Genomic DNA, 26,736 nt, shown 5'->3' with positions numbered 1-26,736 from the left:
CCCCGGCAGGCTGGGCCTGCTTGCTGGGGGCACCCCAGTATCTAAGAGGTCAGGGGACTGGAGACTTGTGTGACCAGTATGGAGAGCTACCGTTTACGCAGCGACACTTTCACGTCACAATATTTGTAAACGTACAGTGCCACACCCTGCAGGGCAGACCTGTTTTCTGTTACACAGATGGGACCCCGAGAAGCCCAAGTGCCTCATTCGAGGTCACCGTGGTGAGTGGGGCTGTCGGGACTCAAATCCAGGTCTGCCTTCAAAGGCCATCATCTGTCTGTCTGTCTGGTTTTCCTGCTACCCTGAGCTGCCTTCCCAGAAAGAGCTGCCCAGACGGGCAAGAACGCAGGGGGAGACCAGGAGAGCGCAACGGCAGGGAGGAGCAGGGTGCGGTGTCCTGCACCCCCGAGTCTGCTCCTGCATCCCGGGGTGCGCGGGCGCGAGGGGCAATCCCTCAGCACGGGCGCCAGGAGGAGCGCAGGCCCCTGCTCTGCTGGCTGCCAAGACATGCTGCCCACACCTCCGGGCCACGGTGGGTCCCGAGCTTCCCCGGGCTCTCGGGCACCAGAGCTTTCAGACCTGGGGAGTGGGGGGGACACGAATCAGGAGCCATGTGGGGAGGGCACCCCTCCGTGCCTCCCACAGTCCCAGGAGCCAGTGTCCCCCCGCCACGCTCCCACGGGCTCACCTGCCAGGTTTCTCTCCCTGGCACACAGAGAGACAAAGTGCCACTGCACAGGCTGCCCCCTCTTCTACCTCTGAAGCAATTCCAAGACGCTTCCCACGTTTGGGGGGATCGGTGCAGGCTTTGGAGAAAGACCTTTGTCAGCATCCAGGACTGAGTCCCGGCCTCGGCTCACTGGCCGACAGGTGTGGCCCGGAGTGAGGGACCGGAGCCTGCTGGGCCCACGTGCTCCTCGCCGAGGAAGGAGCCACCGTGCAGACGACCAGGGGGTGTGTGCAAAGCTCCTGGGGTGCAGCCGGGGCACAAAGCTCCTCTCCCTCCCCTCCTTCCACCTGCAGGGCTGCGCCGAGCCCGCGTGCCCGCGTGCCTCTGAGGAACCCGCTCTCCAGCTTAGGCTCCTGCTAGGGGCTCCTGGGCACTCTCGGGCCTCTGAGATGGCGGGAGGGGACGGGTCCAGTCCCGCAGGGAGGAGGGGGCAGTGGCCGCCGGCCTGCTGACTCTTCCTGGCTGGTGACTTTGAAGGCTTCGAAGTCAGGACTTAGCTGGGCACAGGTGAAACAGATGCAGAACCTGGATCTTGCTCCTTTTAAATTCCCAGGGGTCAGGTGCCCGTCCACAAGCAGGTGAGGGGACTGCATCCAAACACCTGAGTTGCCATCTCTCCTCCTGACCGAGCTCACCAGGCTACTGTGAGGCTTGTCTGCGCCCACTTGTGTCACAAGTATGTGAGCCCAGATATCACAGGGGGGTGACTGCCTGAGGTTAGGAAAGCTTGCTGGGGGTGCTGGGACCCTGAGCAGGGACGGGCGAGCGGGTGGCATTTGGCAAACAAAGCTTAAGGGAGCCACAGTTCCAGGGCCGGCTCAGGAGATGGTGAGGGCAGGAGAGCTGGGAGCCCGCGGCCTCCCCTGCAGGCGCCCACCCTGCTCCCCGTCCTGGCTGGCCACTGCGGTTGGTGGTAATGTCACAGCACAGGCTGGGGCACGAGGCTGCATGAGATCATGGAAACGGCGCTCTCTCAACGTAAAATGCTGCGCAAATAATTATTAGCCAAGTGGGCAGCTGCACAATCTGGACGAGGTGGGAGGAAAGGAGGAATGTGGGATATTCCTCATTCAATCAACAAAACTTCTCTGGTACTCAGCTATCATCAAGTAGCGTCCTGGAACTCCTCCAGATTCACAGGCGTACGAGCGCAGCCCTCCTCTGACCATCTGCTCCTTGGGGTCAGTTTCATATAAGGAATCATTGCAGTAAGTTGATGGAGCATGAGAGTGAAAATAATTAACATACAGATTTAGTACCCAATAATTTGAATTCCACAGTATTCAAACAAATATACTACATATATATTACAAGTTGGGTAGTTTCAGTCCAGAGGAAAACCTATTAGAGCCAGTCTATCTTTACAGACAGATATTACTTCTCATCTTATTCAAATCCATTCCCCTAATCTTTATATTTGGAAATAGAGGCACTGGAAGGTCAGTTGACTTGGTCAAGGCTGAGGTCACTGGCCAAGTCAGACCTTAAAACCAGGCTGTACGAGTCTAGGTCCAGTGCTCTGCGCTTTACGTCACAGCTGCTTCTGGTATAATTCCCAGGACAGAGTTAGGAGTGCAAGCAAACAGGACACAGAAGCCATTTCTATCAGCAGGGAATGTTTTTGATTTATCAAAATCCCTCCATCCCTCCTCATCCACCCACTATTTCCTGGGGGCCTATGTGCCCTGCACCACGCCCTGTGCTGGGGAAACAGCTGACACTGGACTGTTAAGCTCCACGGAAGCAGTGCCTGCATCCAGTTACCTCCCACCTTAGACCAGGTCTAGCTCAGAGCCTGGCTCATGTAGTGGGCCAGCAAATACTGAATGCAACAATGAATGAGTAGGCCCTGTCCTGAGAAGCCTGTGGTCTAGAAGAGGGACTGACGTGAAAAAGAACAAGTCAGGGTGACCAGGATCACAGCCCAGGCAGGAACAAAGCCGGGGGACCCGCCACTGGGCTGGCAAGAGCCTCTGGGGGGCTCTCTCCCATGCAAGCGGGGAGCTGGGTGAGACCTGGGGCATCTTGTGGTGCCAGGTGTACAGTCACCCGGCCCCTTGTGAGCTGGCTTCAGTCCCTTCGTATCATGCGATCTCGATTTCCTTCTAGTGACCCACTGGTCTCTACAGTTTAGAGTCCATCTCTTTATTAACTTACTCCAGAGCTCTCCGGGCTTCCTTTACTCCATTTCCGCCCTGTCCAATTCAATTCGACAAACACCCCCTGGGCACCCGCCGTGTGCCAGGCCCAGGGAGACCCTTGCCCAGGAGCAAGGTCGGCCCCCCTGTGTTCATGGGGTGGTCCCGGCCGCTCAGCGCCCAGTCCTCTGGCAGGGGCAAAGGGAAAGCTGGGGCAGGCCCACCGCCCGCAGGCACGGGCTCGAAACTCCAAGAAGCGTACCACTGGTTACCGAGAGGGCGTTAAAAATAATTATCTACTGAAAATATTAGATTTGCTCTGGATCGGTCATTACGTACAATGGTTTAATAGGGCTTTTATTGAGTGGCTGCAGAGCTCTGGGCCCCAGTCAATTTGCCATACACCCGGAATTCTGATGTATGCTGTTGACTTCCACAACACGGAGCAATTTGTAATAGCTTTGGCTCACTGTTGTTTTCAAAGCTCCTGCTACATCACAAGCATTTATTTCTGACCACAAAATTACATTTATTCAACAGAAAGCGGCGCAGGGTCTTTAAGAGGTTAACTTCTGGAGTGTTTGGCTGCACTCCAGCCCCCGTTGGAGAAGCAGCGCGAGCGTGATGGCACAAGGCGGCGGCGGCAGCGCCGGCCGGCGCGGCCGTGATTAATAGACTGCTGAGTGCGCCCCTTTCCATAGCCACACACTTCTCGTTCCCTGTTTCCATAGATCATGGACTTAGCCTCAACATATCTGACTGAAATTGAATTTGGCTTCTCTCTCAACCGTTCATTTCCTATGTTATGCAAGGTTATATCCTTTTCTGCATGAGCAGAACCAAACCAGCTGCAGCTTCGGAGGAGAAAACGTGTTTCCAATTATGAAGCTGGCCTGAATATCGAACCACAGTTCTACTGCTACCCTAATTGAGCCGTCACGGAGCGAACCGACAGGAAGAAACTGTGTTAATTGGGCCTTCGGATTTTACTAGAAGATCACTTGAAAACACCATCACCGTCACCACAGCACCACAACCGCCACCACCTGCACCCCAACTCCCCAAGGGAGCCTGAAGGTGACTGCGGTGGGTGAGAAGGAAGTTCCCCCCGAAACAGGCGGCAGGCAGGACGGCATGCCACGGTGGGGTCCCTGGGACGCCTCCCCGCAGAACCAGCCTAATTCTTGTCGTGGGTCCCGGGAACCGAGTGTGCAGCGTGCACGGAGCTCAACGAGGACTCCGTGAGGGGGAGAAACGCAGGGACGACGCGAAGGCTGGGAGAGGGGCAGGGCGTCAAGAGGGAAAAGGTAAAACGAGGCTGGGCTCGTCAGGAAAGGGAACCCAGGAGGTGGAACCCAGTCAGCTCTTAAAGGGTGGAGGCGGTTTCCACAGCGGAGGAGGGCGAGAGGTTAGGGTAACGGAGGCAGGGGATTTAGGAGAAGGTCAGGGGCAGGAAATCAGGAGGTGTGTTCAGATGACAGTAAACAGACCGTCTGGCTGGAGCAGAAGCTGGACCTTAAGCCTCAAGCACGTTCTGAAGTCGAATCATGGAGCTCCTTAGGCACACCTCTGAGGGGCTGCGGTTACACTCCAGGCACGGAATCACAGACTTTGACTCTAGGAAAGGTCTTTTGAGGGGCTCCAGCCCAGGGGTTCCTCAAACTAGGGACGCATGAGAATCATGCGTGAACTTCGTGAAATTAACATGTGCCGGGTCCACCCCTGGCCCACTGAACTGGACCCGTAGGGGAGGAGACCATGGAAACGTTTCTGGAAACTCACGCGGTCAGGGCGGCTCGTCGGGGAGCAGCGTCAGGAACCACCCACCTGGTGCAAGCTTCTTGGCTGCCCATCTGCTCAAGGGCTGACGCAGCGCTTGTTCAGGACAGGCACCGTGGGTAGGACATGTCAACACACCCGTCCCCTAGGTTCTAGACACATAAGCCTTACACAGAGCCAGTGAAACTATACCCAAATCACTAAAGTAGGAAGACGGAGTGTCTCAGGCTCAAACTCAAAAAAAAAGATACAGGTGAAGCTGTACCAGGGACCAGGAGAGAAAGATTATGCTTCTGACTAGGGTATTATTGGATGATTTGGGTTGACCTTGGAGAAAAAACAGGTAAGAACTGACACCATCCCTGACAGATGGTCACCCAGGCCGTGCTTGGTCACTCCCAGTAATGGGAGGCTCACTACCTTATATGGTAGCTCATTCAATTTTTGAACAGATCTAATTGCTGGGAAATTTCCCCTGCTGTTGTGCTGATATGAGTCAACCCAAGTATGAGTCCACCGAGTCACACTGAATCCCAGGGCTACGAGGTGCCACCATACAGGTTATCTCGCTCACCCACTCCTTTTGCAGATGAGGAAAATGACACAGAAAGTGGCCTGGTGAGTTGCCTATATCACAGAGTTGTTGAATGCAGCAGTGTCTGCTCCCGCCCCCAGGTCCTCTAACCCTCTGCAAAATACTCTGGGGAAAACCACACGGACATCCTGGCTTTATTTAGAAATGCCCTTTACAGCTGGGCACTTAAATATGTTACAGCTTAACAAAAACAACAAAGACAAAGAAGAAAAATTTTTTAAAATAAAAATAGCTATGTTATAGCTGAGCAAATATGGCCATAGGGCATTCTTGAAACTCGTAATTCACAGAATATGTGCCCAACTTAATCCATTTCATGTATTATTTGATTCCAGTCTGTCAAATCGTCCTGCAAATGTGCACAGGGTCCTTGCTGTCCCTGTCTCAGGTATCTCCTTGGAATGGGCTCTTTCACTGAAGCTTAGTATCAGAGACCCCTGCACCATCCAGCCCCGCCCACTTCCCTGGCCCCGCCCCCTACCTCACTCACCCCCCCCCCCACGTGCCCTCAGCTCAGCCACAGCCCGTCTTCTGCCTCTCAAATACCGCGAGCACTGTCCCTCCTCAGAGCACTGGCACTTGCACCCCTCTGTCCAACAGTCTTTCCCAGCCCTCTGCATGGCTGGTTTCTTTGCATCACTCGAGTCTTACAGCAAACGTCACCTCCTCCAAGAGGCCATCCAGGACCAGGCTGAGGAAGCAACCCAGCTCCTCACACTCCGCCCCACCAGCTGTCTAATTCCTCTGCGTGCAATCTCTAACAGCACACCCTGAGGGCTCAGGATCTGCTTCCTTCATTAGAATACCAGCTTCAAGACTTTGCCCATTGTGTTTGCTGCTATATCCTTGGCCCGTTTGGCCCACAGCCGTGTATAGCGGAACGTTTTAGTGAATAAATGAATGAATGGGTATCATTAATGTTGGGATCAGAGTAAAATCCTGCATCAGATACCATACGGGCTTTCGCGTGGCGGGACTGCAGCTCGGCATACTGTTGGCATGTTGTGTGTAAAACAGGCCACAGTACCGAGGGAAGTTTCAAATTATGACATGGTCAGTCCCTGGGTCCAGGGCAGCAGGGGCCACAGTGAGGGGTCCGGGCTCTGCTCCTGCAAGGGTAGAGCTCAGGGATGCAGCAGAGCATACACCTGCAGTGGTGGGTACTTACGCACATGTGGGCCGAAGCCTTGGGCTCTAGAACTCAAATAAAGGGTGGGCTGGTTGGCAGGGGCGGGGGGGCTTGAGGCAGCGCTTGCAAAGCACTTTACACACCAGGCGCACACCAGTGATCCACACGCAAGTCCAGGAGGTGAACTGAGACCACGGAGGGGCTGCAGGCATCGCCTCAACAGGGGCCGCCCCAGGTTCTAGCCCCGGGCCCGCCATGATTACCTGCGTGACTTCGGCTAATTTACTCGCCCTCTCTGGGTCTTGGTTTCCTCCTCTGAAAAAGGAGGATGATGCTTCTGCTCTGCTGGCCACGAAATGAGCGCTCGCTACGGGCCAGGCACTGTGCGGGGCCTGGGCACCAAGAGGAGACCGAGGCGGACGCAGCTAGTGAGCTCACACATAAAACACACACAAACGAACTGAGGAAAGGACTCCGAACAACAGCATGGGTGCTCCAAGAGCACTAAGAGGGCGCCAATTCGGACTGGCGGTCAGCGGAGATGTGCTGAGGAGTGACAGGTAACTTGAGTCCAAAAGCCTAGGAAGAGAGGGCCAGGCGGGAGCTGGGGCGGGCTGGCCGGGGGGAACGGACGCACACAGGCTCACCCGAGCAGCAGAGCCGAGGCCGGGGGCCCGGCGCAGGTGCGGGAGAGGCCGGGCAGCGCCGGGGCCAAGGCACCCTGCAGGCCTTGGCAGGGTCTGGGTGTGCCTAAGGGCCCCGGGGGCCGCTGACAGGTTGTAAGCAAGGACTTGACCTGACCCTGGCTGTTAAATGGAGAAAAGATGGGGGTGGGGTGGGGTGGTGGTAAGAGTTGACCTAGGAATCACTTAGCGAAGAAACCGCTGTGGCGGGCTAAGCGACACCCAGCAGGGGCTCAGAGCGGGTGGGTGGGGCAGGGAAAGAAAGGCAGGGCAGATCCCCGAGGCACTTTGGAGGCACGTGGAGGCACGTGGAGGCACGTGGAGGAGATGAGGTGTGAGGGAGAGGGGAGCGGCCTGGATTCCAGCTTCTGGGAAAGACTAGAGGGAAACGCACGTGGGCGTGCAGGACGGCTGTGCAGGACGGCGTCAGGAGTCGAGGCTCGTGGCTGTGAGCTCAGACTTGTGTCCCGTGGGGCAGCTCCGGGTGCTGTCAAGCAGGCGGTGGCCGGGAGCCTGGAGCCCACGAGACGGCTTCGGGGCATGATTTGAGCTCGCGGCCTGTCGCTGAGGGGAGCTCGTTCAGTGACCACAGCTGCTCTTCCGAGGTCTGAGGAGGAGGAACCGGCCAAGAAGGTGAAACACCCAGGGCCAGAGGAACGAACGGAAGATCCAGAGGCAGACCAGGGCACCTCAGGAGAAGAGAAGAGATGAAGAAAGGCGTCGTGGCTCGGCCTGCATGCTGCTGAGGTGAGGGGTCGGAGGTGACGGGGTCAGGGGAGAGCGGGGCGGGCGCCAGCCTGGCGTGGGCTGAAGAAAACCGAGGCGGCCTGGTGGAGAAGCCTGGCCAAGCGGGCAAGGGGCCTCTCTTCTCTCTCTCTCTGTCACTCTCTCTCTCCCTCCCTCTCCCATCCCGCAGGGCGGCACACGCTGCTGAGAAGAAGCCAGTGAACATCAGAGGCTGAAGACCCGGGACAGGAGCCGACTGAGGGACTGCCGGCTCTGGAGCACGTGCCAAGGGCCTGGGGTTTGAGGAAGGGGCACCTCCTCCCACGGAGAAAGAAGAGGGCAAAAGCACAGAGGGACACGGCTTTGGAATCTGGGAATGGGGAGAGAAAAGCTGCTTCTCAGAACTGTGAAGACTGGACGAGAAAATGCTCGGAAAGCACAGGCACGACGCTTGGGCTTGCTCTGAGCCCCGCACGCGGTCGTTTAGTAGGGCGACGCTCTGAGCAGTGTGACAGACGTGCCCTCCCCCTGCCTTCCTGAGGACCCTGCCTCCCTGTCTGCCTGGGAGAAGTGGATTTATCACAGATGACTGCCAAAAGGAAGGAGAAGGCAACAGTCAGCTCCTGACATGCAAAAAATAATTAGGTAGCAGCCACTGCCTGTAAGCATGAGCATTTTTTCTAAAAGAAATATTTCGTGCATACAAAAGGAGACATTAAGGAAATAATAAAATGAGCAGCTGTGGGTGGGAACGTTACCCAGACTTCTGTGTCCCTCTTTCCTTTCCTTCCTTTCCCTTATGATTTTATTATGCATGTATCCCTAAACTGTATCAGCACAGTTTCATGTATTTCTTAATTCATTCACCTCTCCCTGCTATGTTACATTCCATCATGTGGCTATACCACTCTTTTTTTTTATTCTTTATACTACTGATAGTTTCCACTTGTTGACTATTTTCAAACATTCCTGAATTTATTTCCTGAAGCACATATTTAAATTAATTCGGGGTATATACTTAGAAGGGAAACTGTGTCAAGGTACACGTGCTCCTTTATTACCTAATGTTAAATTAGTTTGCAAAAAGATTACACCAATTTACACTACCTTGACTTTTCAATTTTGACTAATCTGATAAGTATGAATAATCTGCATTTATATTAAGTTGTAGGGAGGCGGACTTGGCCCAGTGGTTAGGGCGTCCGCCTACCACATGGGAGGTCCGCGGTTCAAACCCCGGGCCTCCTTGACCCGTGTGGAGCTGGCCCATGCGCAGTGCTAATGTGTGCAAGGAGTGCCCTGCCATGCAGGGGTGTCCCCCGCGTAGGGGAGTCCCACGCGCAAGGAGTGCGCCCCATAAGGAGAGCCGCCCAGCGCAAAAGAAAAGTGCAGCCTGCCCAGGAATGGCGCCACACACACAGAGAGCTGACACAGCAAGATGATGCAACAAAAAGAAATACAGATTCCCGGTGCCGCTGATAAGGATGGAGGTGGTCACGGAAGAACATGCAGTGAACGGACACAGAGAACAGACAACTGGGGTGGGGGGGAGAAATTAAAAAAATAAATTTATATTAAGTTGTATTTCCCTAATTACTATTGAGGTTGAGCATCTTTTCATATTTACCAACCATTCTGATTTTTTCTTCTGAGAATGCTGATCGCAGCTTCTGCCCATTCTCCTATTGGATGTTTGCAAACATTTAAAAAATCTCTGAATTTTAATCCTTTGTCAATTATGTGTGTGGCAGCTATCTTCTCCAGGTTTCCGGCTCCTCCACAGCAAGCCTTTCAGGATACAAGTCCAGGTGACTTTGGAGGCAGTCGCATCTTTATTGTGAGAGACCCTCCGCCGAATTCTTATGGACCAGTTTCCAACAATGATGTAAAGTGTCTGGAGAGGCTTTTTCTAATTCACACAAAGGTATGAGTAACCTAATGGTGTCCTGGGCTTGTCTTTTCACTTTCTTTAAGGTGTCTTTCTATGAAAAAAGCTCTTATTTTAAAACTTTAATGTGGCTGAATGTAACAACTCTTCCTTGTTGGTTTCCTGTTTTTAAAAAACCCTAAAGTATTTTCTTCCAAAAGGTTTAAAGTTTTGCTTTAAGTCATTACCTGGAATTTATGTTTGCATACGGTGTGAGGTTGGGATCCAATTTCATTTAATTCCACATATATAAAAAATTGCCAGAGGACCATTTATAGCACAGTGCACTCTTTTCTCACTGATCTACAATGCCATCTTTGCAATATACTTGGCTTCTGTGTATTTATGGAGCTTCTGCTTATTTATGGGGTTGTTTCTGTGTATTTGGCTTCTGCATCTTTATGGGGCAGTTTCTGCTTTTTTTCATCACCTTCCATTGCATTATTTTTCTAATACCATGATGACTTTTGTAGTTTTGTCAGCCTAGTAAGGCAAACCCTTCATATTGTTCTCATTCAGTCTTATCTTCCCTATTATGGACCAGTTGCTCTCACATAAAAATTCTGGAACCTGCCTTTCAAGATTCATGAAAAATCCTGTTGGAATTTTGATTGGAACAACAATGACTCATTCTATAATCAATCTGGAGGGAAATGACATCTTTAACAATCATGGGAATTTTTATCCTGGAACACATTCTCTCCACTAAAACCTTTGATATCCTTTGACACAGCAGTTATACTTTTCTCTGGAAAGACTGCCTATATCTTGCTACATTTATCTCCAGGTGCCTTTCATTTTTTGTTGCTATTTCCAATAGTATCCTTTCTATATTTTACATTTTCGGTTTCCTGTTGATGTAGAGGTATGTAATTATACATAATTTTCTATATTGACTTTATATCAGCACCTCATTAATTAACTGAGGCTCATATGAAAATGACAGTTTTATTCCTGTTATAATACTTAATACTTTACTTCTTTTTCTGTCTTCTATGCTAACTAAGACTTATAGTACAATGTTAGATAAAAGTAGCAAGAGTAGGCACTCTTGTCTTAAGAATATTCTTAATGCCACTATGTATGATATGACTGATACAGGTTTAAAGATTTATTTTATTTATTTATTCCCCATCCTTTGCCACTTACTTGCTGTCTGCTCTGTGTCCATTTGCTGCACGTTCTGTGTCTGCTTGTCTCCCTTTGTTGCGTCAACTGGTTGCACCAGCTCTCCATGGGCACGGGCCAGGTTGTTTTCACAAGGAGGCCCTGGGAAGTGAACCCTGGGCCTCCCATATGGTAGGTGGGAGCCCAGTCGGTTGAGCCACATCCTCTTCCCTGATGTAGGTTTTTGATGTTCCTTTTACTAGATTAAAGAAATTCCTCTCTATTCCCAGTTTGCCAGTAGTTTTTAATCAGGAATTGACAAGGAATTTTATCAGATTCTTTTCCTATAACTACTGAGATGATATTTTTTACTCTTTAATCTGCTAATGATACAAATTCACATTCACTGATTTTGCCATGGTAAACCAAAGAGCATGCTTGGGACACACCAAGCTTGATGGAGTAAGGTCACTAATACTTTTTTAAGGACTTTTGCACATCTACTCATAAATAAGATTGGCTTTTAATTTTCCTTTTATGTACCATTCTCATCTGGTTTTAGAATCAAGGTTTTGCTACTCTCATAAAATGAACAGGGAAGTGCTTTCACTTTTCTCTTTCTGAAGGAGTTTACAAAAGATCAGAACTATCTATTTCATGAAGGATTAAGGATTGATAGAGCTCTCGCATAAAAGGGTTTGAACTTTGTAGGAATGTTTCTATAATAACTCTCATAAGGCTATTCCTGTTTTCTATTCTTAAACCACTGTTGGTAAGTTATAGCAGGATAGAAATTTCTCCATTTTGTCTAAGCTTTAAAATGTTTTGGCATAAAGTTGCTTATAATATTCCCTTATTACCTTTTTTTAACCTGGGCCATGGCTGCAGTGCTACCCTCCCCATTTTCGTTCCTTTTATTAGTACTTTTCCTTGATTAGGAAAGTGGTTTGTCAACTGTAGTAGTCTAAGAACCAACTTTTGGGTTGTTTCTCTTGTGTCTTTGTTTTCCTCTTCATTCATTCTTACTCTTGTATTTATTAGTATTATTTGCTATTTCCTTCTTCCTGTGTTCACTGAGCTTATTCTGTTGTACCTTTTTTTTTGAGGTCCTGGGGGCTGGGGAGTGAACCTGGGACCTCATATGTGAGAAGCTGGCGCTTAACCACTGAGCCACACTGGCTTCCCTAAGGTATTTTTTTCTTTGTTTCACTAGTTGTTTTTTTTTTCCACAGAGGTTACTGAAAACTGAACCTGGGACCTCCCATGTGGGAGGCGGGCACTCAACCACTTGAGCCACATCTACTCCCTCTTGTAACTTTTGTAATATTTTAAGCTGGATGATTAGCTCTTGCATTCTCAGTCTTTTATTTCTCCTCTTAAACACAAGCACTTAGTTATTTCTTAAGAAGATTTTTGACTCTCCTGAGGACACTTGGTCTAAGTACCCATGCCCCACCCTGCCAAGCAACTGGTAAGTCGACTCCTCACCACCTCCACCTTCTATTCCAGGACCCTTCTTTGGGAGAGAAGCAAGGAGAGGAGATACCTGGAAAGGCTTATTATATAGCTAGAAACTGCGAGGTCACTGAAGAGGCCATTTAAATTATTTTTACTAGAACAAGGTTTAAATTAGTTTGACCATTTAGGCTATTTCCCCATTCCCAGCCCCAGTCAGTTGGCTGGGCTTGTGAGAGACACCAAATTAGGTACAGCAATAAAGAAAAACAAATCTGATCTCATGGTGAAGTCAACTGAATGACTCTGCTCTAATAATTATAAGTTAACTGTTATGATTACAAGACTTCTAAATTTTCAATCAAAGGGAACAAAGAAGGTTAATTATCTTATGGGGTGTCTTTCATCCTAGTAAAAGTAACACAGGGAAGTGGATGTGTCAGGCAGCTGGGTGCCTGCCTATCACATGGGAGGTCCTGGGTTTGGTTCCTGGTACCTCCTAAAGAAGACAAGCAGGCACAGAGAGCACACAGCAAGCAGACAGGGAGTACCAGCAACAGGGGCAGGGAGGGAGGGGGAAATAAATAAAATAAATCTTTGAGAAAAAAACCCCAACACATCTTGAAGAAAGAATGGAGGAAAAATGTTTTTAAAAACTGCCTCCAGGGGACCCTTACTGCACAATCTCTAGTCAGTGACCATTTCATTCAGTTCACCATGGCTGGGAACACGGTGAACAGGGCGAACCGCGGCGGATCCTCCGCACGTCCGCCGGCCACCAAGGAAACCAGGCTGCGGGGCAGGCCACCCCACGACAGCGGTGCGGGGTGCCCCGGGAGGCCTTCCCAGAGGAAGTGACACCCAAGCCGAAGCGAGCCGGGCAACGTGGAGGGGAAAGGAATGCTTCTGGAAGCGGATCAGCACAGCGCGGGCGGGGAAGCCCCGTGCGCTCAGGCCTGGGCAGCCATTCAGAACGGCCGGTCGTAGAGAGGTGGGAGGGTCTAGAGGGGTGAGCAGCGATCCCACCCCGCAGGGCCCCCAACCCACACCCAGGCTGGAGCCTGGACTTGGCGCCGAGAGCCGCGGAGGACGCACGGTTGCGAGACCTACTGGCCGGGCTGAGGTTTCTGTAATAATGTAACAAAAATAAATTTGTTGCAGGGCCCTAAAGGCATAGATGAATTTCTTGCTGTGTGAAGACTTTGCTGTGACTGTTTGGGTTAGTTTGTTCTTTTGTGGGTCTCAAAGAGGGCAGGAAGAATTCCTACAACTTTGGGGGCAAGGATGATGTTTTCAGTGATAACTACCTTCTCCCCGGGAGATCTTCCACACCTTGGGACAAGCTCAAAGAGCACATGTGATAAGGAAAAGTTGCACACAGCAGACCGATGAATACAAGGTTCCAAGGCAAGACTCGTGATGGGAGGGGGCTGCTTTTTAAAAAAACAAGCTGACGGATCCCGCCACGTCCGAGCAGCAGGACACGCGACCTTGCTCGTCCGCACGCGGGCTCTACACGGGGGGTCCCGTAGAGGCACCCTCTGCTGTGCAAGTTCATTCGCAGACCAAGGGGCTGCAGTGCCTCCTACTGAAACGAGCTTACTAGAGAGCACAAGCTATTTACCAGAAATACTGCAATTAGCAGAGGCTTGGCAAATATGCATTAACAGTGCTATAAAAATATTTACTTTTCTAAGTACCTTCTGAAACAATAGGCAAATAAGGAAGACTTCACGTCCTTTCAGGCATCTCAAATTTAATATATCCAGAAGCAAACATTACCCCGGCCAGAATGTGGACTAGACCATAGGATACTGGCTTAGATTCTTCAAAAATGTCAATACCATAAAAAACAAAAGCAAAGGTGAGAAGGGGTGGAGAGAGGGCCCTACATTAAGAGACTAACGAGGTGGAAAATGGAATGCCAGGTAGGCATTCAGTTATTGGGGCGGGGGGCGCAAGAAAACACATTGCAGCGATAAGTGGAGAAATGTGACTATGGACGGAAATAGATACCAAGGAATTACCGTGCATTCCCTTGGTGTGACTGTCCTTATTCTCAGGAGAGGGACCGGGTCACGGGCCTGTAACCTCCTTTCCAAGGGTCAGCAAAAGGGCAGGTGGTGGCAAATCCAAACGAGGCGATAATCTTGGTGCAGGCACACAGGTGCTCACTGCATTCATCTTCCGGCTCTTACGTAGATTTGAAATTTGTCAAGAAGAAAAAACCCACACAAATGAAAAAGCACTGAGCCATGGGTGTCCCGGAGCTGCTCAGCATGCCCAAGAAAAGATGGGATTAGCTGGGAGTAGGTGCAAGGCAAGGGCTTTACTCATCAAAGCAGGAAAAGGCGGTTCAAGTCCCGCAAGACCCGCTCTGGCCAGCCTGCCTTCCCAGGCTGAGCACCGGGGGCCTCAGCAGGCAGGCCCCAGAGCAGAGGAGGAACGCCAGTCTACCCTTCTCAAACTGCCTGCCGTCACCAACCGTCAGCGCCGCGTGCTGCTTTCCGCAGGGGTCCCTTAAGCGTGCTGGGAACCCCTCGCTGGCCTCCACGACGGCCCTAGCTGACCTCACTGGGCGCCTCCCCCCCGCTGAGGAATTCGCCACGCGCTAGCCCACCCTCTTAGTCTGGAGCTCTGGGTCCAGGACCCAGCTCCTTACAGACGGGATCTTGTAAGGACCCTCACCCCACCCACCACCTCGCTGCCCAGACTGAATGTCGCACCTCCCGTCCCCTAATCGCGCCCCTTTCCGGTGTTCTGTCTGTTCCCTGTGAATTGAGTGGTTGCAAGAAAACGTAATTCCTAAGAGTGCACCAATATGGGTTCGTTTAAGGGCTTTTACAAACCTCTCTCTACCGCTCCCTACGAGCCTGGGATTGTTACCACTCCCACTATCCTACTGGGAGAGGCCACGGAGGTGTGTGAACAACTCCACGACAACAAACCACCTTTCTGATTTTCTACAATTCACGGAAACTTGACCCGAACGATTGAGAAGGAGCTTGCGGGCCGCCCACTAGAACGGGCAGTCCTCCTCGCGGGCGTATCTCCGTCCACAGGGGGTCAGGCTCGGGCGCCTCGACGGCCATCACCGTCCCGGGAGACAGCGCGGTGCTTCTCTAGAGGGGCCTGTTGGAAGACTGAGTCCACACTGACTCCCCCGGCTCCCTGCGCCCCCTTCCTCTTTACTGCCAGCCTTGCACCAAGTGAGAAGCCTCCACAGCAGGAGCAGCCCCTGACAAGCCTGGGGAACGAGGTGGCACCCCGGGTGCACTTTGGGGGAGCACACTCCTAACGCTCTGCCTGAAAGAGCTCAGTCTACCACGGGGACCCCAAACACGCCGAGCCCTGCTTCCTGAATCCAGCGCACCTTCCTGCATTCCCAGAACAGCTCCCCCGAGAGCCCAGCGGCCACCCACACCGTGCAACTCCAAAACCACACGACCCCAGGAGGGTGCAGCTGGGGACTTGGGTCATACCTTCTATCGATGGGATTTATTTAATGGGAACCAAGAGGAGGACCTCGTAACTGTGAAAGGTGGCTCGGGACACGAATTAAAGAGAAACGCTTACCTCTCCCTGGAAACTCTTCAGCAGTGGTGCTACCTGCTTGCGCAAATCCTGGAGCAGGGAGGACGGATCAGGAAACAGCCATTTGAAAAGGAAAGAGAAGGGGAGATTTTGTTAAGGCTTCTTAAAAACAGCTTTAATTCAGGGCTGGTCCTCCCTGCCTAAAGTGATGCCGGCACAGCCCGTGTCCCTCCATCCCCACAGCCTGGGTGCTGACCGACGCATGGTCATTTAAACGGAATTACTTACAGCTACATCCAGCTTTTATGTCTGCTAAGTCCTAGTTACAGACCACTTCATTTTGTATATGCTATGGATGAAAGTTTTAGCTGATGTGTCAGTCTAAGGAGTGAGAGAATTTGCTTAGAATAAAATGTGACATAACATGGGTTCAACAGCTGCTGCTATCTGAACTGGATTTGGACTGCCACGCTGGGTTTCTGCTGTTATTTGTGTTAATGGGAGAAACAACTAACTTTGAATCCATGTATATGACATAATCACTGGATATTTTACTGCTGCCAGGACTCATTTCACAACACGGAGATATCCCAGACAATTTCTTCAACAGTATTATGTTATTTCAAAATAAAGTAACAGAAAATGCCTCCTGATATCTGACACTTTGAAAAGGACTTGAACAGAACAGCTTCTTCTGTTCTGAGCACAGTAGATATTCACTGAGCACCACCTCCGTGCCGGATCAGTCAGGACGTCTGGGGCTGGCCCAGAAGTCAAATGTCTTGAAATTCCAAGGCTGATTCCGATGGACACTCCCCGTTGAAAATTACTAGCATCGGTAAAGAGAGACACAAACCAATCAAACCATAACACAGGAAGGAGGCCAAAGGGTTATTTTAGAAAAGGAAACCCAATGGTCTAGGAGAACATAAGAGGGGAGACAAATTCCGATTAAGAGACGAGGGGCAGTTTCCTGGGGCAAGCGACACCCTGAGAACAGCCGTAGCCAACTACGCGAATGCTACCGGGCAAACGGGAAGCCCGAAATTCTCTCCAGGGCTCAGGCAGAGACGGGGAGCGGTGGGGATGGGGCGGAAGCTTCGAGGTTCCGAACCGGGAAGGCAGAGCAGGACGGCCCTGGCCCTGGCTCTGTCCCCGTGGAAGTCACCGTGCCTCCTGGGTCTCGGGGGCCACCTCTAACTGCTGGAGGGTAACCGTGGCTCCCCAGGAGGAGAAGGGATACAGCTGATGTCGCGCACCGTTCCTGGCACGCAGTAAACTCCTTTTGTTGCCGTGAGTAACGCCATTGTTTATTTCAGGAAAGGCTTCCAGCAGATTTAAAGTTCCCCCAAATGGGTCTGGGTGTCCTAGGAGGCAGCGTTCTCTGGCATCCCCCGAAGGTGGCTGAAGAGAGAATTCACCCGCCAGGGCGGGGAAGGTCCCTCAGTCTCCCCCTCCGAGATGCTGCAGGTCTGTAAGTAGCCGGGGCCCGGCGAGCAGTCCCTGCAGCTGATGGCACGCTCACCTGGGCTGTTCGGCGCCTGCTCTCTTGGCGGCAGACTGCCGGTATTTTGTGTGCCTTCAGCCAGGCGCCTAAACCAAAGAGCTCCCGCCCTCCTTAGCACTGCCAGCCGGCCCGCTCGCTGGCAGGGGAGCAGCGGCGGCGGATTCTGGGCCGCCAAGTGCTCTCCGTGGCTGTCCCCTGGACCAGGGACTCCTAAACCTGTCGGGTCATGAAGCCCTCTGAGAGTCTGAGAAAGAGCACCGGCCCCCGCTCCGAGATCACATTCAGCCACCATTTCACCTGGGCCTCCTGCAGCCCGCCCACGGACCCCAGGCTGGGAATTCTTGCTCGGGCTTCCAATATGGTAGCCACAGGTCACATGTGGCTACTGATATTTAAATGTAAATTAAGTAGAATTAAATGTCACAAAAGGTTCAGCTCCTCAGTTGTGTTGGCTGCATTTCAAGCGCTCAACAGACACACGTGGCTGGCGGCTACTGGCCACGCAGCCACAGAACAGCTCCACGATGGTGGCGACATTGACTGGACGGGGCTGTACCATGAGTTTTTGCTGACCGTAAATAACCTACGATATTCTACACTGTAACCCTGCAAAACCATTTTATCAAGAACTGTTAAAATTCCCCTTTCAATTGTATGTTTTTCTGAAGGGTGTGTTCCTAAGCGTGTTATTATTTCTTTGGAGAAGTCAATCCTTTCTGTTTCTCCATTGGATCACTGTCGATATTTTTATGCCAAGTTCAATGACAAAAACATCATCGACCTCTTTCCTGGTCTCGTCTTAAATAAATAAGTTTATTTATTTGTGTTGTAGACACAATAAGTTTCCCCCTCAAAACATCCACACCCCAAATCTCAGTAAAAGGGACTTGGCAGGTGTGAGTCAGCTAAGGCTCCTGAGATGGGGGGATGACCCCGGGTTATCTGGATGGGCCCGATGTCGTCACAAGGGCCCTTACTCGAGGGGGAGGGTAGTGTCAGGAAAGGAGAAGTGGGAGATGGAAGCAGAGGTCAGAGTGACACAGCTGCCAGCTAGCAGGCGTGACAAGCCGAGGGACCCCGAAGCTGGCAAAGGCAAGGAAACCAGAAGGAACGCAATCCTGCCAACACGACTTTCGCCGCACAGAACCCCATTTTGGCCCTCTGACCTCCGGAGCTGTCAGATGACAAATATCTGCTGTTTGAAACTGCTGAGTTCATGGTCCTTTGCTACAAAGGCAACAGGAAAGTAAGTGGGCTACCTCGTTTAGCCCACTGTACCCTTCAAAAAGATGGAAGAGAAAACCTGGAATTGAAAGGGAAAACGAGGGAGGAGGGGACTTGAACACAGGTGAGGCCTGATGGGGGAGAGATGACTTTTCATTCCAGTGAGGGTCTATGATAAAGCCCATGTTTTAATCACAGGGAATAAGCCACACAACTAACAGCGTCAGAAGCATAAACTAAGTTCACTGAGTGCATGCTGGGGGGTGGCCCACGGGGGGACGAGGGCTGTACAACCTGCCAGGAGGCAAGGGGAAGGCAGTGGCCCAAAGACCCCTCTGAGCGCTCCGTGGGGTGGGCCCGGCCCCCTTCTGGGTGGTGGACGACGCACACTCACCCTCTCCTGCCAATGCCGCCCCACAAAGGGCCCATCCCGACACTGTGCACAGTGTGAGGGCTGGAGGGGACCCCTGGGGTGAGGCACAGAGACCCCTCAACGTGGGACCGCGGCTGGAGCCCCCGGGGCCGGGGGCTGAGCTTCCAGAAGTGCTCATCTGTCTCCTCCGTGCCGACAACAGAGCCTGATGCACGGGAGGGACAATGATGTCACGGTAGGTGTGTCCAAGTGGAACCTGCACGAGCAAGTGCAAGAACGAGCAACTGTCAGTGTGTCCAGAGCTGGCTGGGGAGAGGGTTCCCCCTGGGGAGGGGCTGCAGGACCCCACATTCCAGCAGAAAGACAACGCCCGAAATTCCACTAGCGGCAAAGAGAAACTGACAGAGTTTAGTATTTTACCTTCTTTTCTTTGTGCTAAGTCTTTGAAACCTGGAGTGTGTTGAGCGCACCCGGTAGGCCTCGACTGGGACCAGCCCGTGCCACGGGGTCACGTGTGGGGGACGCACTCGCCAACCAGGGCTCTCCTGGAGGTGGCGAGGGCGGCGAGCCCTGCTCTCGGACACGGGGAGGACAAAAGGACAAGAATCAGAGAAGAGGGGGGAGAGCTGGGAGAGCATGGGGTTGAGAGAGAACGTTGTTTTAAGAGGCAAAAGGTGCCCGGATGTATCGGTTGCCGCACGGAGTTGAGAACTGAGAAAATGAAGCGAGTCCCCGCAGTGCCGAGATGGAAACGAACCGGGAGGGGCCGGCGTTTGTTCTGGAAGGGGTGGCAGAGGGCGCTTGCGACTTGCAGCGAAATCAGTGTCCAGGGCAAGGAGAGGGAAGAGGGCAGGCAAGGAGGGCAGAGCCAGGAGACGAGGGTCCCGGGCAGAAGTGAACAGTCCCCCCACCGCTGAGGAGTGCCTGCTGAGAAGACCCTGGACGCACTATGCCCTTTACTTGTCTCAGTGCTCCGGCCCTCACCAGGGATGGCCCCCTCCGTTTTACAGATGAGGGCACCCGAGCTCAGCACGGCAAGGAGAGTGTCCGAGGCCCCCCACTGGCAGGTATGACTTAAACCCAGAACAGTCTGTGCGGCCCTGCTGCGGTGCAAGCGCGTGTGGGCGGGGGGGGCGACATCTGGAGGCCACCGGGCCAGCGGGCCTGCCTGGCACCCGGGGGACTCGGTGAAGGTGGCAGCGGGTCACGGAAGGAGATAGCGGGCGGAGACCACCGTGGTGACCAGGACAGGAGAGCGCTGAGGGGCAATGAGTGGGGGCGGGCGAGGACCTGCTGGGGGGGAGGGGCCCAGGGGCACCGGGCACACCCCAGTCTCCCCTACCCCGGCCACCTGACACGGCTCGCGGAGGGGTGGACGCCACGACAGGTGACAGCGGTCCAGGAAGGCAGAGGCGCACCTCGCAGACGACTGTGAGTAAAGCAACTCCGCTGTGGCGGCTCCTGGCTCCCAAATCAAGGCTTTGGGCATATTCACGACTGACAGACTTACTGAAACAAGCTTTGTGAGACGGAAGGTGGATGTTTGTGTAGAGACAGCTGGGAAGGGGAAAGCCTTCCACATTGCCATGAACACACACACACGAGCCGCTACCCGTGTACCGTGGGTCACCAGCTCACAACCACGCCGCCCAAACCTGTCCCTGGCAGTTTGAGAAATTCCTTATCCACTTCTGCTGCCTGAAACTGTGATCCTAATGTCAGAGAGAATTCTCCCCGTTTTCTACTAAACTAAGAGACAAACAAGGATGCTCAACCCTGACCCGTGGGACTCCCCCGTCAGCAGCGGCGAGGACGTGCTGTGATTTATCGTCGCGGTAAAGCGCGGTGGCCTTTGCTCTGCCACCTCTGGCCCCGAGCACTTCCGCTCACGTTTCTCGACAGCCACTCCCTGAAGAAAGTGGGGTTCAGGCCAAAGAAAACCACGTTAGAACAAATGATAATTAGGTAACATTAGGTCAAGGAACTTAATAATTTAAGAGCTGCTCACTTAATTCAGTTACAGGTTTTTCAGCGTTGTTCTGTATTTTCTTTGCCCCTGGCCCATTTATTGAGCAGAAAGCAAGTGAAATCTGATAACACAGAAAGTGACGTCCTTGAGATTATTAATATCAGATGTCAGCAAAAGCCAAAGTAGTGCATTTCAACCTTCTCTCCCTTAAGTGTGCAGTAAATAATAAGGAATGTTTACATACAGATGCTTCTACATGAAGAGGATTTTCATTATTCTCCAAACCACTGATCCACAACTCATTTTTTTAGATCAGGAAATTGAACGGCAAAATTTAAGGAATTTGCTAGATAATGACAGTTGCTGAAGAAAGCTCTTGTGATTTAAAAGCAAAACAGAAGCAGACTCAAAATAACATTCAGGGTTCCACTGCACCTGTAAGTGTAAAGCATACCAATGCGCCCATTCCCCGGGCACACCAATGGGCATCTTTTTGGTTTTTCTGTCCATTTCAGGGACTCAGGCAGTCTCTGGAGGGCTCTGTCCCCCTAATGGGGTCTTGAACTTCTAATATTCATCCCCCCGTGGCTTCTCCTCTGCCCCCCCCCCCCATGTACATGCAATGGCCAGGCAGGGGAGCAGACTGGGCACATGCACAGAGTTGGTGATCCGCCCCCCCCTCCCACTCTGAGTCCACTGCTACGTCCGGGAGAGAGAGTCTCCCGGGACATCCTTCCCACTGGGAAGGACAATTAGATGAAGGGGGTGGCATGGGCATTATTCACAAATGAGTGCGTCTAAATGATCTGTGTCTCTCCTGTGAGGTACGTGCAGTTCCACTAGCTTTTAGAACCGCCTGTTCACCTTCAGTCCACGTTAACACAACCCGCGTTTCTGTGAACAATCGGGCGTGTTTACAAGGCGCGCTGTCTGGCCACCTCTCCTGGGGTACCTGCTCCCCTGCAGCAGCAGCCTGGGAGGGGGTCCTGCCCCCTTCGCTGACAACACGGACTTCCCCGACCCCTGGGTGGGGTGGGGGCTGCTCTGACTTTGCAGGGCTGCCCACAGAAAGCCTGGCACAGGTGCTGCCAGGGACCTGGCCCCGTGGCCTTGGAAGCCGGGGCCACGTGCCCCCAGCTGCCACCTTTGGTTTCAGAATTGTCTCAATTCAGGGCTGACACTCGGCCCCTTCTCCTGGGTTGTAGTTCATATTTTCTTCATTGTGTTTGGGTGGTGATGGGCTGGGAGGGGGTTCAACCCGTGACACCAGTCAGGCGAAAATATAGGGTTGACTCGAATTTAAAACCCTGGGAACTGGTTATGCGTAAGGAAGTTAACATGCTGGTTTCCCCCTCGTTGTACTCAGGCCTCAAAGCAAAAAAATCAGCCTTGAAAATGCTTTAGGTATATACTTGAAGATAATCATTATGTAATGGGCAGTATTTCATTAAACTTGATAGAAATATAAGTCAAAGAATTATTTCATGCTACAGTGAGAAAAAAAGGCCACTTATTCAATTGTAATGTCGGCCATAAAACTCATTCTGATTTTGAAGATAGTGAAACAGGTAAAAGGGCACATAATATAATTAATAAAATATGTACTATAAAATGAAATAAGAGCTAAAACAACAGGATGATGAATCAAGAATGTGGGTGATTATTTCAGGAGGAGGGGCTGGGCGCCGGGCTCGTTGCAATATTCTGTTTTGCATAGATCTGGAAAGGAAATCAATTTTAAACACTTTCTTTCACTCTGAAGCACACCAAGCCTATATTTACATCAAGCGACCAATCAGAACAGGGAGAGGGAGAGGCAGGGGAGAGGCAGGGGAGAGGCAGGGGAGAGGGGCTGCCTCTCTTGAATCACCACCTAAGAGCGAGTTAACCGGCGTTTTCAGGTTCAGAGTTAACCTGGAATCTAAGGGTTGCCTGGCCCAGTTTTCTGCCCAAGGCAGGCAGCCCCTCTGCGGTGCCCCGGCCACACAGGTCACCTCCCAAGGCTGCCCTGTCCCTCCGGGGACAGTCCTGGCTCTGAGAATCAAAGCCTGAGCTACGCACACCGACGCCTGGGGGGACAGGCACCGAGGAAGGCACTAGGAACAGTCAGCTGTGAATTTTTTACTTAGAAAAAGAAGTTAGCTCAGCGTCAAGGTGACTCCTGCGGCAACGTCACTCTTGCTCACTGGCTTTCTAAGGAGCACACCTGTGGGATCGTGTGGCGGCCTGAACAGGGAAGGGAAAGGGCTGGCCCTCTGGTCCTCTAGGGAGGCCTGGGTGAGCAGAAGCGCAGCGCTCCCTGGGCTGTTCAGGCGCCTGAGCCCCGACTCTCCCTCCAGCCCCACCTCTTCTCTCCCTCCTGAATGCACTCCGACCCTTCCTGTGGGAGGCACTTGGCCAGGCCCCCGCCCGGGGTCCCGCGCCCACCCCTCATCCATGCGGCCGGCTCTGCCAGCCCCCTAGCGCCGCCCTAATCCCCTGGCTCATGATGTGCCAGGAGCCTCCCAAGAAGCCCTCGGCGCGCTGGAGCCAAGTTCTAAAGAAGACAGGAACGGGGGTGGCCTAGCAGCCACTGGAAACAGCCACTGCCTCTCCACGGCCATCTGGGCCCCTCCAAACTAAAAAGTTCTAAAGATCTTAAGAAGATAAAATAGAAACACTCAGAGTATACAGAGGCGAGACAGATGCCATTTAAATGGCATACTTCCCTTTAAAATAAAAAAATTTCTGTATAGAGTAATTTTAAGGAACAATACACTTTAAATTTCATAAACATTTATAAATACATTAAAGCACAATAAATACAACACTAGATTAGATAGCAGTTTAACAAAACTACAACTTTTCCAAAAAGCAAGAGCAAATGGGTGATTTTTTTCCAACAAAGCTATTTAATGAAATGGAAATGAGAGAACCCTTTTTCTACAAATTAGAGCCAAAATACTGAAAGGCAGAGTGGTTAAAAAGCATCTATGGATTCTTTATTCTAAAGGATCTCGAAGATGGTTGAACTGTCCTTTTAATAAGAAGATCCGATACAGCATACCTTATCTATGGCCAGGGCCGTTAACTGTAATAGAACTATCTCTTCTAAAAGGAGCTTGAAGTTTGTCAACTGTATTTTTATAAGTAGCAGTAGGGGCAGCACCAATGACAGAACCATAATCATACTTAAAAGAAAACTTGTTCTTAATACTTCCCAAATTTCCTGCCCATCATTTATGAATTATAACCCCCTCCCCGTCGTGTACAGAATAGTTGAGAACAGGTGCAAAGCTACCGACTGTAGACCTCAATTTAAAATACAGCCCAGTCGAGAGCAAGGTTTCCCTGTGTTCCAGGATTCTGGAACTTGCGCGTCCCATCTCGTCATTAGAAGAAGAATCACACTGGTCAGTGGAGCCTCTACTCTTGGTTATGTTTATAGATGAACACACATTCTTCCAGTCTTTGTGGCAGAAAAGAGTTGTTTTACATGGCATTTAAACTAAAGTGTTAAAGAAATATCTTTCTATACAATAGCAGGCAGTATCTCCTGGCACTTTCTCAAAGATTTTAGCTCATAGATTAGAGAAAATTCCATTAGCTTTAATTATTTATCAGCAGTCCATTTAGATTACTGTTCTTGGCCTATTTTTACAGTGTATGGGCCACCCAGCAATGAAATAAATGAATAGCCTTTTTCTACAATGGCTGATTTTCTGAAATCACAGATATCTAGTTTAAAGGAGGAATGAAACCCCAAACATGTAATTACCACAATACGGAACCTGCCGCGCTGCCTTTGTAACTGGATAAAATGCACATCTTGGTGAGTTTTTTGGTTATTAAATAAGATTATCTTGAAAGGGGTAAACTCGCTCATGCTATAATTTCTTCCCATTTAAATTTCTTTGCTCCACTTAAAGCCTGTTCTGCATCTTGGCAGCAGTCTCTACCACTGACGGATGTGCCTTCAGCATTGTACCTAATAAGACTGTGTAAAGGATAGGATTTGGCTTTGTGGTGCCGGAGGGAGCAGACCTAAGTACTGGGGAATGTGCAGGGGTTAAGCGGAGGGTCCTGATGGTGAGCGCCAAGGGTCAGCCACGGGGCGCCCTGAAGTGGAGGACGGAGGAGTCCCTTGGAACCAGAGGGGGGACCCCGAGTCCTGAGCAAGAGGTAGTAGTACTCCTTCTCAGGAAAAGGTGTTTGATGAAACCAAGCAGTAGTTCACCACACTGGCTGACATTCACATTGGGACATAAGGTGACAGAGGCAGAGCCGGGTGCGAAAAGAGACAGAGGAAGGGAAAGGGCAGGCTTGAGACACACAGAGACCATCGCTCCAGGGAGGAAGTGGTTGTGTGTGGTGGCGGCTTAGTGGCATGGGTGAGCCTGCGAGGCCACCAGTGGTTCTCAGAGCGTGGACTGGGGGCTCCTGGCACCCTGAGACCCTTTCAGGGACCCAGGGGGTCAAACGTCCTTTTATTTGCCTTTCCACTCTAATTCTCGTGAATGTATGGTGGAGTCTTCCAGGAGCTACAGGACACGTGATGACGCCAATACAGCCCACATACACCAAAGCTCTCAGGGGTCCTCCGTAAATTTTAAGATGAAAACGTTTGAGTAACGGTGGCTTCAAGGTTTCCAGTCGGGGAGCTGTGAACTGCTTGGAGCTGGTTTCTCAAGGTTGTCTGTCCACACACATCCCATGAGGCAGCTCGCACAGCAAGCTGCCTGCGGGTGTGGGGTGCGGGCCCCATGGCGGCTCCCAGGGGATGGTGGCCTGACCCCGAGCCGGGAGGGCGGGTGCCCACAGCCGTCCTGAGGCACACGGGTGCTGGGACGGCTCCCCCAGCAGAAGCCCTTCCTGCCAGATTCCCGGCAGCCAGCGGCTCGGCGAGGGGCGGCCACAGAGCCCGCCTTCCGCCCACGCCTCTGTCTTTAGGTCTGATTTCGAAGTATTCTTCCACGTTGCTGTTGAGATAATGGGTCAAGTCTAAACTTGTAAATTTAACTGAGAACTCTGAAAATCCTGCCATGATTTGTCAGGATATCCATACGTTGATAAGAGTTTTTAGTTTCTCACAGATAGGAACCACGTGTTACACGTCTGCTTAAATTTATTCAAAATCCATTTGGGCATTTACTTATGTGTCAGCTCCTGTGCAGTGAGAGGGACAAGGTCCCTCTACGGGGAGGTCACATCTTCAGGGGGACCCTGAGTCGGGTTTGCACTCCCAGGTAACTCTTGGAGGCACGTGCACCTCAATTCTGCTCCCGGTCCCATTCACAGGACGAGGTCCAAAGTGACACTCGGCAATGCTTCTGGAATGAGGCAACAAAACAAGCTCATCCCCGGCTCGTCACCCAGCTAACCCTCACAGGTGCGGTAAGGAGATCCGCGTGCCGGGCAGAGCCCGTGCCCCCAAACTCCTTTCCACCCGCAGACTCGGGAGCCGTCCAGAAAGCGTGCCTCCCGCTTGCGCCGCACGAACCCTCTGCGCCAACTAGTCTGGGTCATCTTAGATCCCGCTAACATTTAGCCAGATGACTTAAAATTAGCATACAGACTAATCTCTCCACTTACTGCTTTCACTTCTAGGCATTTATCCATCAAGGCAAGCAGAGATGGAGGCACAGATTTATGCATGAGAGCATCGGACATACGTTTAAAACACTGAAAAATTAGAAACGAGGTAGATTCCAACAACGGGGGATTGCTTATTTCTAACTTATTAAATAGATTTTAGTTAAGTAATAGAATGGCACACAGTCATCAAAATTATTTTTCTCAGAACAACAGCTATGTACAGCAGGGGAAGCGTAGAGAGACTGAGGTGATTATTAAAGGCTAGGGCTTTTTTTGTGTGTTATGG

General features: G+C 51.5%; 1 protein-coding gene across 7 annotated transcripts in view; it reads right to left on the bottom strand.

Annotated features, from left to right (window-relative positions):
- Positions 1–26,736, bottom strand: part of CUX1 (cut like homeobox 1) — a 336,617-nt gene that overhangs the window by 154,362 nt on the left and 155,519 nt on the right. For all 7 annotated transcript variants that reach the window (XM_058285907.2, XM_058285909.2, XM_058285904.2 and 4 more), the window contains exon 3: positions 15,846–15,893. In XM_058285907.2, coding sequence (XP_058141890.1) covers positions 15,846–15,893 — 48 coding nt within the window. The remainder of the gene's footprint in view (positions 1–15,845; positions 15,894–26,736) is intronic.

The sequence above is a fragment of the Dasypus novemcinctus genome, chromosome 23 (assembly GCF_030445035.2).
Source record: "Dasypus novemcinctus isolate mDasNov1 chromosome 23, mDasNov1.1.hap2, whole genome shotgun sequence".
In the NCBI taxonomy this organism is placed as follows: Eukaryota; Metazoa; Chordata; class Mammalia; order Cingulata; family Dasypodidae; genus Dasypus; species Dasypus novemcinctus.
This window is presented reverse-complemented; position numbering and strand designations above follow the sequence as displayed.